The sequence below is a fragment of the Gymnogyps californianus genome, chromosome 1 (genome assembly GCF_018139145.2).
Source record: "Gymnogyps californianus isolate 813 chromosome 1, ASM1813914v2, whole genome shotgun sequence".
NCBI lineage: Eukaryota > Metazoa > Chordata > Aves > Accipitriformes > Cathartidae > Gymnogyps > Gymnogyps californianus.
The window spans coordinates 211,202,551-211,217,834 of NC_059471.1; the positions used below are offsets into that span (position 1 = coordinate 211,202,551).

Here is a 15,284-nt window from a genome sequence, read left to right on the forward strand (position 1 = left end):
AACTGACCTGGTTACCATCTGTAGCAACAAGAAGCGAGCCTGACATTTTTGGAACATTCTCCCCAGAAGCTTAATTCTTCCACCTCTGGGGCATAGCAATCCTGCTGAGCAAACTACACCGAGAAACAGAAGGAAGCTAAAGATACACTGCTTGAAGCATGTTGTTAAGGTTACAAGGCTTGGGTTTTCTTCCCCCCCCCCCCTCCTTTTCCCCCCTCCTTCTTTCAAACAAGCCACATCTTGACTCATATGGTCTGATGTGAAAACCCACTCAGCTATTTGATAGTTGGGAAATCTAGATGAGACTGTAAGTTATTTCAAAGGAAGCCTGTGTGTGCTGTGAACTCTCTCTCTCACACACACACGCACACACACACGAGTTAGCTCTGCACTATGGTAGTACAGACAGCTGTGACTCCGGGTAGGACTCGAAGACTTTTATTCAAAATACCATATGGATCACTGAGGAGACGCAGTGTGGAAAGGGTAAGCCATGATTTCTTTGTCCTGAATGCATGCCCAGAAGATGAGGAGGGGACCATTTTATAGCAGTTGTCTGCCCTGTTAGTAGTCAGAGCTAATAGGGGTTATGTCATGGTGTGTAGAAATTACTATTGGTGTATGCCATGGTGTGTAGAAATTACTATTGATGGGACTTGTATGGTGATGAATGGGAATTAATACTAGTCAGAGGCTGTGTGATAGCTTAGGATAGAAATTGGTGCCAGCAGGAACAATAAGATAACATGCAGCAATTAAAACTAGTTAAAGGCTCTGTGATAATACTTGGAGGTAATAATTTCTGAAAAGGATCATTTCTAATAATCAATACTTGTTGAGACAGTGTGGTGGCATACGGCAGCACCGACCTGTATTAGTGGGGAGTAAATAATAATAATGTCAAAAATACCAGCAGAAAGCTCAGGGTGATGTGGAAGGGCTCTGTATAAGTGAACATAGATGCAGATGCCCACTAGTGTCTGTCCCAGCTGAGATGTATAGCGAGCAGTGGTTGTACAGTGCAATATGGGCTATACACTGCACAACATGTTGCTCTGGTCGGTGCCAGCCAACGTGACACTGTGGGGCCCCTGGCTAGCCAAGGCGACGCTGTTGCTTTCTTGCTGCGGCAGGCGTAGCGGGAGTCCCGGGGAAGCTGTAATTATGTCATTAATTTCCTGAAAGCACGTCGCCTTAGCGGCAGCGCCCAGGGGACCAAGGGGGATCCCATCGCTTTGAAGGATTGACAGTCTGGCAAAGAGGCGGTGGCTGGGACACGGGTCTCAGCTCAGAGAGTGATGCTCACCCGCGGAGCGCACACCGAGCGCACACCAAGCGCACGTTGGGTGTTTCAGGCTGCCTTTGCCTGGTAAGCTGCCCCTGCCAGAGCTGGCAGGGGCAGCACGGGCCCCCGGGGGACAGGGACACCTTGCACACCCCCTCTGCTTGTCACTGCTGATAGCCCCTGAAATGATGCTCAGCTCAAGGGAATGGGCACGGTGTCTGCACACTCCCAGCCGCAGGGGGTTTGGGCAGGGTGCCCCAGGAGTGGGTGAGGGGTGCTGCACCTACTGGTCCACGGCTGGTGGCACATGTAGAAGCTCTACAAGCCCAGAGCGGCTCAGAGTTGCTCTGCGCAGGACTGAGGGAAACCTTTGCTCGAGGCATCTGTTTTGCTGTAAAGCAGTTTTGCAGCAGCTGAAGCCACCTGTGAGTTTACTTCGAGTCTGTTGCATGTGTCACTCAAAAAAAAATCTGGTTTTGGACATTTCAAACCAAATTTGTTTTCCAATTTTTCTTTCAAACAGGGTGTAATTTCATTTGGACGAATGCCTTCATTTTTTTTAAGGGATATGAAAAAAATCTCAAAAATTAAATGCAGGTTGAAAACTGTTTCAGTTAAACACAAAGCCTTTTTTTTGTCTGTTTTTCTTCCTTCTCCATTTGGCAGAAGGGAAAGCAGAATAACTTTGTGTCAACCTGAAACATATTTTCTTTGCCTTTCCAGTCCGTCAAGCAAACCAAAGATAATCAATTATTCACACAGCTTTGGTCTGCTATTGTTTGATTGTTGTTTGTTGCTTTGGAGCGCATTCAGAAATGTCCCTCCTAGTAAATTTGGGCATTGCGGTTCAAGATGCTGGTTCTGAGAGGAGCCCAGGGGAAGCAGTCCTGCCTGCAGCCTTAACGTGCCTTGGGGACAGGTTTTATTTGTGTTCCCTGTACAGTGCCCAGCACCACTGTAACGTCAGCCAGGGTTCCCCCCTCTGGAGAGGCACTGCTGTTGCTGACCCAGATCACAAGAGGTGGGTCGGTGTCTGGTGGCTTTGCAGCTGTTCTTGCAAGTGGGGGGAGACAGTCTGGTGTCTCCTTCAAAGGCGGCTTCCCGCAAGGTGGCAGATGATTTTTTCCGCCAGAGCAAGCTCTCAGCTGCTGCGGGGCCACCGTCCTCCACTGCTGCTGGCCATGGTGGGTCCCTCCCTGTCTGGAAGGACTCATGCTTTCACACAGACCATACTTGAGACCAATGAGCCTAGAGGCAAGTCATATGACAGTGTGGAAAATGGGAGACCACTCTCCTCCATGCACACACACACCTTTAGAAACATGCTATCCATACTGACCTACCTGAGCAACAGCTGCCCGACTCTTTGCTTTGCTGTGTGCATTAGTCCATGTGATGGAGAGGTGTAAAAAACAGCAATACTCTCACAGGATGTTTCCAGGAGGTAACCCCATGGTGGGGAGCAAAGGAGAGCATGGAAATACCTGCAGAAGAAGGTGTCGGAGAAGGTCAGTATTTATGTAGGAGGCAAGAACGAATGCATAAGGATGACCAGCACTGCAGGGGACTTGGCAGTGTGTGCACACTTAGCAGCTCCACGCACAGCCCAAGTAACTGGCTGCTGTCAAGGGGGTTTGTGTTGTTTTATTTTCACTCACATCCACAGTTTATTTCTCTCCTTCCCACTTCTTGACCTAAGGTTGGGGTGGTTTAGGCTTCTTGTTAGGCAAATGCTGGAGCCTTGCTATACGGGTTGCCAGAGGATTTGGTAGGATGGTTTTTGCAACCGGCTCTTTTTTTTCCTACATCTCTGTCCTGGCCGTTAGTCTCTCCACCTTGCCACAGAGCTGCCCCATCAGGCACCTGGCCCATGAGGTTGTGGTCAACCTGGTTGAAGCATGCATCATGCTTTCTCTCCCTGGAGCCCCCCACCAGCTAGAGGTGGCAGGGCAGAGCCCCTGCACTTGGGGTCCTGAAGCCACACAGAAGCTGTGTTTCTAAGCTCAGAGTCCACAAAATCCCACTGCAGCAGTGAAAGAGCCCAAAATATGGTCCCGAGTGAGCAAGTTTTGCATGTAAAGCCTGAGATGTGAGAGATCTGTGCAATGCATGGCATGCACCCAGCAGAAGAGATGGCTTTGCAAAGGCTTTTACAAGTCCAAATAAAAAAGGGCAGTGCTAAGTATTAGTAGGTACGGCACAGAGACCACCAAACATGTCAGCTAAGGCAGAATTAAGTTTTGTGCCATGGGGCACACCAGCAGCCAGGTGCTATGCTGTCTAGGAGACATCCCCATCCTGGCCAGCACCTCGGGCTGCCTTTGGGATCACTGCAGAGGCAGTCAAAACACTCTGCGGGGGTTGCAGAGGTGGTCCCCTGAACACCCACGTTTGGCTGAATTAATAACTCCTTAAACTCCAGTCAGCTCTCCTTTAGCCAGCATATACAGGGACACCTTGGTCAGAAGAGGAACCCCCCAAAATCAGGACACACGAATCCCATCCCTAACACACCACAGAGCCCTCCCCACTGGATCTTCCTTCTCTGGGTCTCCTTCCCCCACCAGTAAACATGCACGTTAAATATGTAGTCCTTTCTCCCTTTCCATTATTAATATGAGACGGTTTATGCCTGCGAGCTATCTTTATTATATCCATGTGCTGCGGATGTGTGTGAGAGGAAGATGAATAGAGTCCTGCTAATGTCTAACAAATGCCTAGCACCATTCAGAGATCTCTTTCTGCTGTTGCAAGGCACTGGTAAAGAACACCACATATTTATACCCTCTCTCAAGACCTCACTGGCTATTTTCCAGCCACGGGAATGTTTCTCACCACAAACACAAGGCATTGTTTTTTTGAGTTAGAAAGCTTAGAGAAAACATGCAGCTTTCTTGTATTAAAAAAGAACAAGTCTGCCCTCTCTTCTGCCTTCAAGGCTCAAAGGATGGTACTACAGATGCTGTGTAAAAAGGAAGGCCATCTCCAGACTAAATGAAGTGCTGTAAGAAACAAATCAAGCTGGGAGAGATACGGCTGGAAAAGCCATTTTAAATTAGGTCTTGCAGTTTGCACCCCAGCTTCAGGTCCCAGCTCTCAGCTATGGTAAATTAAAGGCCCTGTGCCCAGTTGTGTCAGTGGATGTTTGCAGCTCAGCAGGATTTTAGTCTAGATTGCTTTTTTATTTCTTGTGCCTCCAAAGAAGATAAGCTAAGATTAAAAATGCGGCCAGAGCCCCAAGCCAGAACTCCATTGTCCATTACACAAGTGTAAATCTACACCGGCGTGGAGCTGGGACTGGTATTTACCTATGACACTTCCTCTCTGAATGGATATCCATGAACAGTCATTCATATCATGACTTTAAAACACACCAGGCAGAGATAAATCCGTAAATGGATATTTATTGCCATAGAAAACAGATGGCAGAAGACAAAGCTCCCATGTTCTTATCCCAAGCTGCAAGCACGTTAAGAATGTGGCAGGAAACGTCATTCCTCCTATAAATAAATTTCTCTTGAGAAGAGAGAACCCAGGGCTGAAAAAAAAATCAGTCTTTCTGCTCTGCAGGCCAAGTCTGAGGCAGGTTTTCCCACGCTATTCTGCAGCTTATGGTGACCTTTGCTTTTGGCAAGAGAGGAGGTTGCCTTCAAGCAAACCCAGCAAAAGAGTTCGGGTATGTCTTGCTGCTGTACAAATCTACCAGCGCTTTTACTACTCTGAGTTATTGATTTTTTTTTTTCTACTAGACAAAGCATAATTCAGTGTTTGGCTTGTTATTAATCATATTTCCAGCAGGGATTCAGGAGCAAAGTGGTCAGAAACCTCTCACACCAAGGGCTGTAGTGCAGGATCTAACGGGGTGGAACAAGGCAGTTCTTGCGGTGTTCACGGTGGAGTGGTCCTCATTTGTTAAACCCTCTCGTGCAAGCCTCTGTGAGTGATGCTGCGAGCACTCACTTTGACACCACGAGTAAGCAAGTGCTTCAAGGGAAGTTGATGTTTCCAGTTCACGCTATGTACTTGCAAACTCTTACACTGGCATGCAGGTCCTGCAGACCTTTGCTTAGCACCTTCAGTGACATTTTTTGAACAGCCCTCTTACCTTGACAGCATCACTACCACTCTGATAGACTGCCGAGGTGACAGCAGAGTTACTCAGATACTGTGGATAGCAAAAGAACAGTAGATATTTGAGTGCAGAAGTTGCCCAAGAGAGAAGGGAGACCTTGAAGCAAGGAACTCCTGTTGTCTTAGCTTTTTTCTGGAAGTCACTCAAGTTGCAAGGTGATGAAACCAATATACAAATTTAGAGCAGTGGAAAAAAAAGCAGCATTTTGCAACACACTTTATTTGCAATGAATTATTCACCAGCCCTATAGACAAATAGTTGTATCCAAAAAAAAAAAAGAATAAGAGGGTAAGCTTAAGTAGCAAAACTGTCACCTGTATAATGCTCTGATATAACCACTTGTGACTGCTGAAACATCAATTTTATCTGCTTCATCTGAGCTTTATCTTTTCTGACCTGTTCACAAGTATTTTGGAGGAATTGGTTTAATTTGAACTCTACCTAGACAGATAAATGCTTGGCACACCCTCTCAGGTGTCTGGAAGTTGTAATATTTTGTGACACTTCTAAAAGGTGTAACAAATCAAAACAGACTTTCCTGTGAAACGGATCAGGAGCTGTGCCAGACTTTATCCCCCCAAAATGCATGCAGGTTAACAGTGCAAGAGGTGAGAGCACAGCAGAGGCTAATGGATAGTGACTGGTGAACTCTGCAGAGTTTGGAGCCAGGATACTGCTCAAATTGGCTTTCAAATGATTGGAGCTTAATCGAATTATCGGAAGCTCTCAAGACCTGGAGATCTCACGAGCAGAGGCTCTGCTGTGAAATTTCCAGTGCTTCAGATTCTTATTTTGATTGGAAAATGAAAAGCTTTTTTCATTATAGTTTGGCATTTGTTGCCTTCATCTTGGCCAGACCCTGGGACAGCAAGGTTAGGTCAGGGGACAGAGCAAGGGCAAGCCAGGGGACAGAGGCTGGGAGCCAGAAATGATCTGGGTGAAGGGAAGGGGGGTGGATCATGTGAATCCAGTTACAATGCTTTGGAGGGGGTGGAAAGGCTCCTGTAGTGCATGGACCCTTTTGGTCTTCCAGCTAATAAGCCTGATCAAAGGGCTTTCTCAGGCAGCTAGTACCATGCCCGGATCATACCCCTCCCAGCAGCCCAAAGCTCAGGAGTTATGATGGTTTAGCACCAGAGTAGTTTGCCTCGAGGTAGTGCCCTACAGCCCAAAAGGCAAGAACTTACCACCCCTACAAAGAGCTTCCTGGAAGGGCTTTTGCATACAGAGACTGTGTTTCGTGCAAGGTCAGTAAGTGACAGATAATGCAAAGTCGTAGCTTGTGTATCTGAAATATCTTCCAACCTGCCCCACCCTGAAGACCTAGTCCTAACTCAGCTTCTAGCCAGGACTTATCCCTGGCAGGGCTTAGACATGCCTTCAGCTGGGTTTTAAAGTCCAGCCATAGAAAGCCTCTAGACTTTGTTAATTCATGATCCATACAAGGGATTGCTTAAATGTTACTTCAACAATTTCATGAACTAACAGCATTTTCAGACATCAAGTGCAAAGTATGATACACGCCTTTTTCCAGTTCTTAATTTCTTGATCAATCTTTTCATCTATTTAGATCAGGATATTCTAAATGTACGGGGGAAAAAAAATGTGGATGAGCAGCAAACTTAGCCTTCAGAGAATTTTTCCATTTTCATTCTTGAGACATCTTTGGTTCAGAGCAGGCACCAACACAAGTCTGGTTAAACACCAGCAGTGACCTTAGTGAAGTTCACAAGCACCGGGGCCCCCCTAACCAGCCTGACAGAAATTATGAAAAAAGCTGTTCTGACCAGAAGGAAATCTGTTCTGTAGGTAGTTGCACTGTTTCTATTTTACTGATTCAAGAAGTTGGATTTAGATTTCAAACACGCTTCCAAACTTCTCGTCAAACTTTCTGTCTGAGCTTAGCTTATTTCCTGGTGAAGTATATATTATCCTTATTGTCTCAATCATTTCGAATGGCTTCAAAGAAACGGTGACTTTTCATTCTACCAGCAGATGGATATGAGTGATTCTTACACTTGAATTTTTCTTGTTGGGACCAAAGTATCAAACTCTCCAAATTGCACAGGCAAGGAGCGCAATTAGTATCCACTTCCCAAAGATACCACATGAAAAGCTTTTGAAAAGATAATGGCTGCAAATGATGCCATTTAGTCACCCGCACACACTCTACAATCCAGCTGTACTTCTGGAATATATTTAGAAGGTGTAATTAGGGTTGTGCATGCTTTGAAATAAGTGAGCAAATTTCTTAACTGAGGTTGAAATTCATTTTAGTTTCCAGCACTCCCTCTATAAAAGCCACCAAGTCTTGATGGGGTGGGACCATGGATATCTATTTTCTCTCCAGGTTTTGCATCGTCATAGATTAGGTAAACTCCGTGTGAAACAATAGCTAAGGACCAGTAACCTGCAATTAATGTTGATGCACTAAGCATCTGCCCTTTGGAGATCTACATGCAGAACAAGTACCATTTTACTGGTTTACCATTTTAGTTCAGAATAGAAATCACTGCAAGAGTGAACCAAATCAGCCTTAACTCAAAAGTTTCTGCCATAGGGAGTTTCCACCCTGCCAACTCCCAAGAGATGAGTGATGGGATGGGATGTGTTTTGGAGAAACTCATCTAAGAGAGATTAAACGTAGGGGTTTGAGTTTTTGCTAGTGTGTATTCTTTCCCATGTCAGCTGCCTTCCACTTGTACCTTCAGCCAGCCTACATTTACAAGTTCGTCATGCAACTTTCATAATTTTTACTACCTTTTTAGGCCTCTTCAGTAGTCAAAGAAGAGAGAGTAATGTGTGTCTTCTGGTGACAGCTCATCCTAATATCTTCAAAGACAATTTAGGATGGGATGAATTGCCCTCTGTGTTAACATCCATCTTCCATTAACTGTAGAGGGAACAAAAGCCTTTCCAGTTAGAGGAGATAAACACAGACCGCCATGTCTGCTCTGCATGCTGACTCCTGGAGACTAGATCCAGATGGGGCATCAGGCTAGCCCAGCTCAGATGTGAACACTCCCAAAACAGAGGTCTGACCCCATGACTTTGTGTTCAGCAGGTCTGCACATGGGCCTGTGAATCTTTGGTTTATTAGCCCAGGGTTTGTCCTGGGAAGCCCTGCACTACCACCTCTGATAGTTGTGGGACTTGTGGGAGAACTTGCCTGTCGTTGGAGGGGAGTTCTAGGGGGGGGATGTGCGCTGCAAAACAGATGGGCTGCACCCCACTTTAGAGAAGATATAAATCTATCCCACAGCCAGGAAAGCAACTCAGCTCATTCATGTTGGAACTACTGTATGCTTCTCACAGCTTTTCCTGTGTGGAAGATCAGATGAGCAAAGATTGGCTCTCTGTAGTTGTTCCTTTAGTCAAGGCTTGCAAGCACAGTGCAAGCCTGCATGCTAACAAAAAGTGTGCTTCTTGCAATACAGTTTATTGATTTTGCAGCAAACTAGGTGGCTACCATTGGCTTTACTGAAAGGCGTCAATGGTGCCATCCTTCTGGTGGCCTTGCCCTCATAACCCTGGAGATGGTCCGCTGCTCCTCTAGATCAGGCTGGAAAACTGTAGCATAACATGATGACTATGTTGTCTTCAGAGTCAGAGCCAGGCAGAAGGCTCTGCTTCCTCATTGCTGTGGATTGCTAGATCATCACCTAAGTCCCAGCAAAGCAAAAATTTGTGTCACAAGGGCAGCAATACATGCTCTTGTCCACCATATGGATGACTCCACCAGATATAGGGCAGGTGCCAAGCAGCAGGGCCCTGGGCTCCAGCCCACTCTCTGTGTCCTTGAGACCATGTTTGCAGAAGCAGTCCTTCAATTTTAGGAGCCTCTGTGTTTGAGTCTGTTTTGGGGAGCTCATAGTGCTCGCTCTTTCTTTTGGAGACATGTGTGTTCAGAGAGCCTGAGGGAATGTCTGAACCTGCTCTGAAGGACAGCCCCATGGCCATCTTCTGGGTTGGTCTCCCACGTTTACTTGCTTGCAGGCTGGAGGTAAGGGCACTAGAAGTAGATCATTGAAAATGCACAGTGTAGCTTTATGACCGATGGCTTGATAAAATGCCAGATACCTCACCTGAGTACAGGGCAGGTGGGGAGATAGGAAAGGGACTGGATCCTGTATTTGCACCCTCTCCAAATGCCTCTCTTTCATTGCAGGATAGGTATAATCTGACATTGAAGCAATATGTATCATATCAGTTTCTCCGCATAAATGCCTGCATTTACTGCATCTGAAAGAGATGCTGAGATCTGGCTGGGTAACAGCACTGTGAGATGTTCAGGGGAAGAGCACAGGATCAGTGTGCTCCCCTGATCAGTGTGATCCATGAGAAATTACTACTCTTCAGAGAGGAGAATGCCAATGTCCTTTTCCTCCTCCACAGCACTCCAAAAAAGCTCTCCAACATCTTGCTTTTATTAATCCTTTTGCTGTACATTCAGTAGCCATGGTATGTCTCTAACAACAAGGCTTGTCCTGCATGGGTTGTAATGTTATCCGTGATGTTTTGGAGCATCTTAGGAAGCTGAATGAAGATGGCAACAAGTGACTTTCTGTCTTTCCGTCTTCCGTGAATCAACCTTAATGCATCAGCAGACAGCATGTAGGAGGAGGAGCAAGCTTAAAACCCCACAGGTAGTTTGTCCTCATTAAAGGTCCAGATTTTCACAGAAAACCAAGAAAAGCGAGTTGCAAATGTTTCACAGGCTCTCCTTTCCTCAGAGCTGAGTCAAAGCTGTTACTGTTGCCTGAGGGCAGAGCCTGGACTTCCCAATTTTTGAAAATACCATCCAAGAAAATCTGTCAAGGCTAATATGATGGATGGGCTATTGCAAGAGGGAAGCTTGGCAATCCTAGGTCACAATTTAAAATGATTCCTTATAATACATCAGGCTTTACATATTACAAAGACTCCGCAGATATTGATTCTCTCCAGACCTCTGCAACACCCAGCCAGTGCTGTCATTCCCACTTGGCAGCCAGGATACTTCCAGGGTAAAAGCCAAGGTGAAATGTCGACACCATGTAAATCTGGGTGTGTTTGAAGCAGGATCAAACTTCAGGGCTCCCATTAGCTGGAAGTGCACATCCGCATCCCCTTCCTCCCTCTCCAGCATCTCTCCACCCAACCCGTGCTTGCAAACCACACCAGGGACTGGGAGGAGGCTTTCCAATTTTCATAATTTCCACTCTGAAATGTTGGAAAGCTTCCTTTTTCCATCCTGGACTTTGCTGTAATGCAGCCCTCATGTATCCTCCTGTAAACTTTCAAATGCACCAATAGCGGCAGTTTCCTGCAGATGAAGAAGGGTTTGCTTCAGTTACAGCAAGTGGGAGCCTGGCCAAGAAGAGTCATAAAACCAGAGGACGTTGATTTTTAAAAGCACGGTTATGTTAGTGCATTCCAACGCATCCAATCAGTCACTGGAGAACGGTTAAAGCGGCCTTGGGGCCAACCTCCAGCTTCTGGACGATGGTGTCAGGGGAAAGATAAGCAGGCTGATGCCAGTGGATGATCTAGCCCCTTTTCCTTACGATCATTCACAGCAGACTGTGCGGTGCTGGCCAGACTCTGGGTCGCGGCAGCATTTTGAAAACTTTTCATTCCTGAGCTTTGTTTTATATTAATCCACGGATGCTGTTATCCACCCTAGACTGGAAGGGAAATTGCTGAAAGATTCAGGACAAGGGTGTAGGCAGCATGAATGTTTTCCTGCAAAGGCCAAGAGATGCTATGAGGTCTCTGAACATCCCTTACAGAGCCCAGTACTGGTGTTTTCTCTGAAGCCAGCACCTTCCCTTCCCCAGGAGTCCTCTATTTAAGGGGCTCAAGGTGAAAGAACTACATTTTGGAGGGAAGGGAGCAAAACACTTCTGAAAGTCGGCACCTTTTAGAGAAATTCCAGGTGGAAACCCACAAATCTAGATACCCTGAATCACGTGAAGATGTATCAGGCATCTTCTGCAGTCCAGGATATGTACCACCACACTCTTGCATGCAGCCCCTCTCCCGTGAGGTGAGCGCTTTGCGAAGAGAGACTGCAGGACTGGCCTCAAATTCCCCGGGCACCAGCCTCTGATTGTTTGTATTTTGTAACGATTGCCCATCGGGGAGGCATTGACCATCTCTCCCTCTCAATTCCTAGCTTGCGAAGCCAAGAAATACCAGCCTAAAAAGGTCCACGTCCTCTTATCCTGTAATGAACTGACCATGTCCGGTCAGACGGGGACAGAGCCCAGAATACCATCTACATGGGCTTTTCTTTCCCATGACAGTTTCCTAATCAGAGCTTGAGTAAACATGAGGTCATCACCAATTTATAATTGCTGAGATTTATGTCTCTGCCGATCACATTTTTATAGAAGCAGCAACATGCTTTCATTCTTTCTTTCTTGCTATTCTGCCCATATCTTAATCACTCTTCTGACAAAACCAAACACCCTGTTTTGAAATCAGAGATTCACAGAGGGCAGTGATTCTTGTCTGACTAGACCACTGCCCTGTACAGTGTTGTTTTTGGTGGGCTTCAGACATAAATCTTCCCAAAGACCATTTCTCTCACTGCACAGAATAAAAGCCCTATTATTACAGCTACGATGCATTTGGGACACGTCTCCATTGCTCTGTAGACCAAGGCAGCCACTTAATGGGGCTGTTCTCATAGCTGACTACCCTGTTTCATCTCCTTTTCATGATGGAGCAGAGCGGTCCCAGGCACTGTACCTGGGGAAGGTGAGGGTCGTGGGGTTGTTGCTCTCTGTCCCCTCTTTTTGGCTGAGCAATGGCTTGGAGGAGTGTGTTTTACCAAAGCTTAGGCAAACGCACCACGATGGAAATGTGCAGTCATTTATGCTCCTCCTGAATCCTGCAATAACCCAAATGAGGTCAGTCAGGACCAACTTTGTCTTGAAGCGCCTGGTTCATGCAGACCGACACCTTGGCTCTACGAAGGAAGTTTTTCCTGGCTTTGCATGGTTGTGGCCTGACTTTGTCAACTGATGCTTGTCCCTTATGAGGCTGAACCCCAGTTCGTACCCCTACTGTCAGGGCCCTTCAGAGGTTGTTCTTCAACCCACGTGTGCGTGGCTCATTAAGGGCAATGGACCATGCACTGCCAATACTTGTCTGTGGGGTGAAGGCAGTCGTGCAGGGATCAAGAACAGCTCGCTGTCCTAAACAGAGATGGAGTGGGAGCCAAATCAGGGCAACATAACACCAAGAGCCATGAGTGCAGATCAAAAGACCTTCAGGCCCTTGGGAGCTTCATGTCTGGGTAGAGATCGTGCTGTGACTGAGTTGCATCTGGAGTCGCACAGGGTGAGATGTGTGGGACCTACAGGAGAGGGCATGGCATGGCATTTCAGGCTGACATGGAGGGCCTGGTGGGAACTGCCCAGAAGAAATGAGGGCAATCTTGCATACCGTTCAAAGAGAACTGCATGGATAGAATATACGGCCCTAAGCAATGAAGAAGTGAGTTTATTTCAACCACATAAAGCTATTCAACTTGTGAACAACATTAGCTGGGTTTTGATCACTCTTTTTTTCCAAGCTACTGTGGCGCTTGGGCAGAACTTCCAAGTTCATCATTCTCTTAAAAGTTCCTATATTTGTTTTCCTTTGACTTGAGACTTCTTTTAAAAAAAAGAAAATCTGCCATATCCTTCAGCTGCAAATGATTTAATAGTTCTTGGCTTTGTGTGATCTGAATATTTTCTTGTTCTCTTGCTTTGCAGCTGTGACCTACTTAATTACAAGCAGGAAACAAACTCCAGAATCATTAGACATTCTGCCTGGCTTGAAGAAGGGGAAAAAAATAAAAATCTCGTGTTGTTAAATACTAGGATGTCCTTCTTAATAACAGGAAGTCAAGCTCCAGATAGCAACAGTGAACATTTGAATTCTTTGTGCATCAATATAAGGACAGCAAAGAGCTTATGGGTTTTATTTTTTATGGCATGAATGTTTTGGGGGCAGGGGAAATGATAGCCACTTCTAACAGCCAAAATGAGAATGAGTCATAAATTTCTAAATCAAGAGTGTAAATCCTCTTTGTTTTAACTTCTGGACAGCTTCAGTCTGCTGTCCACAGAGACAATGAAGTGACTGACTTGCTGCTTCGATCCGGCAGCTTTCGATCCATTTTCTCCTCTTTTCAGGAGGTTTGAGCAAACAAGCTAGACAGTGAATTTGGATTCCACGTTGCAAATCATCAGGTTGGAAGGCAGAGCATGCGGGAGTTTGATTAACTGCTCTCCACCTCTGCAGATGGAGTCTGGGCTACTATTTATATCTCCTGAAACTCAGCACCCCGTCTGGATATGCTGGTGGGTATGTGGGTGTGTAATAGTAGCTATAGAAAACAGCCAGAGAAAGGGAAAGCCAGGACTGCCAGCCTCTGTGACTGGCTGTCCCACACAGGCACTTCAATCCTCTTGTCCCTCTTTATCTGCAGCTCTGGTAGCAGCTCAATAATACAAATCTCTCAATGCATCATGAGGCAATAGAAGCTGATGTTTGTACAGAAGTGCAAGTTATCATCTTCTGTCAACTGTGCACGCATTATCACTGTAGATGGCACGGATCCAGTGCTGTCCTACAACACAAATGGAGATTTTCCATTAGCACGAGCCACAGGGGTCTGCGTTTCGGGAGCAAACGGGGTAGAGGTCAACTCTTATGCTCTGCTGAGAAGGTCTAACTGGTCCCAGCTGGGGAGATGTTCTCAGCATGAAGATCTGCTGCAGTACAGTAATCCCCCTACGTTGACTCCTGAGTTTCCCATCTGCAGATTAATTGTGCAGTGGCAATAGAAACAACCAAACTGCCCCATGTGAGTCAGCCGCAGCGCAGATGCCATGAATGAGTGTGCAAATGTGTGCATGCACTGCGTTTTGTGGTGTTAACAGGTCAGCATGGCTCGCTGGGGGACCTCTGTACCCCAGAGCCAACAGAGCCATCACCTTCCTCCACGGCACCCTTCCTATGTGCATTTAGCACCGCCTGGATGTATACAGCACTACTCCCACAGGGAACATATATATACATAACCAGTCTTCACCTCAGGGAACATTTATTCACCCATAGTTATGCCCATTTTGATAATCAGTGTAGGAGCTTTCAACACAAAGGGTACATTATCGATCCGAGATATCTTAAGTATTTCTGCTTTTTGCTGCATAACTCTTGTGGGATGTGACCAGTCAGCTCTCTGGCAGGCTGAACACATATTTACTTTTTAATGTAAAACAGCTCCCCTGAGATTTCGCAGCACCTGACAAATGTCAGTGAATTAATCTACTGAGGAAATGGAGACCCATAAAGTTATGATGTGAATCGTCTAATGTTGCTCAGGAAACTGATGACTTTTCTGGAATAGGACCAGATCCCTCCTCATTTCTACTCCGAAGGTCATATTTGACCTGTTTATATTATATCTTTTCTCTCTGTCCAGTGACAATTGCATCCTAACCAGCGAGACAGTATTGATTTGTAATGATCATAAGGAGCTTCAGAATAAATTAAATATATGAGCTTTAACTTAGGCAGGAACAGGCTTTCCAACCCATAAGCAAGATCAAACATAAGAAATCTGGACCATTGATTTTCTAAAATATGTTCCCTTTGCCCTCCTCCTTTTTAATGAAATGCTCAGCTCTTGTCTGTGAACAGAAAGGACTTTGTATTAGTCATTGAATGCAGTGAGTGTTACCACTGGGTCTGAATCAGACAGACTACTTAAATATATCTGCAGGATAAGTTGTAAGAAAATGTTCTGCTGAAATGGGCCATTTGTGCTGTATGTAGGCTTGTTTTGCATAGGCAGCAAGGCTACCCTTCATTAAATTATCCATC

General features: G+C 45.9%; 1 protein-coding gene across 1 annotated transcript in view; it reads left to right on the plus strand.

The window, feature by feature from the left end:
* The first annotated feature begins 393 nt into the window (after positions 1-393).
* The window catches only part of FRMD4A (FERM domain containing 4A), a 208,442-nt gene continuing 193,551 nt past the window's right edge, over positions 394-15,284 (plus strand). Inside the window, 1 exon segment of the mRNA XM_050897605.1 lies at positions 394-486. Coding sequence (XP_050753562.1) covers positions 394-486 — 93 coding nt within the window.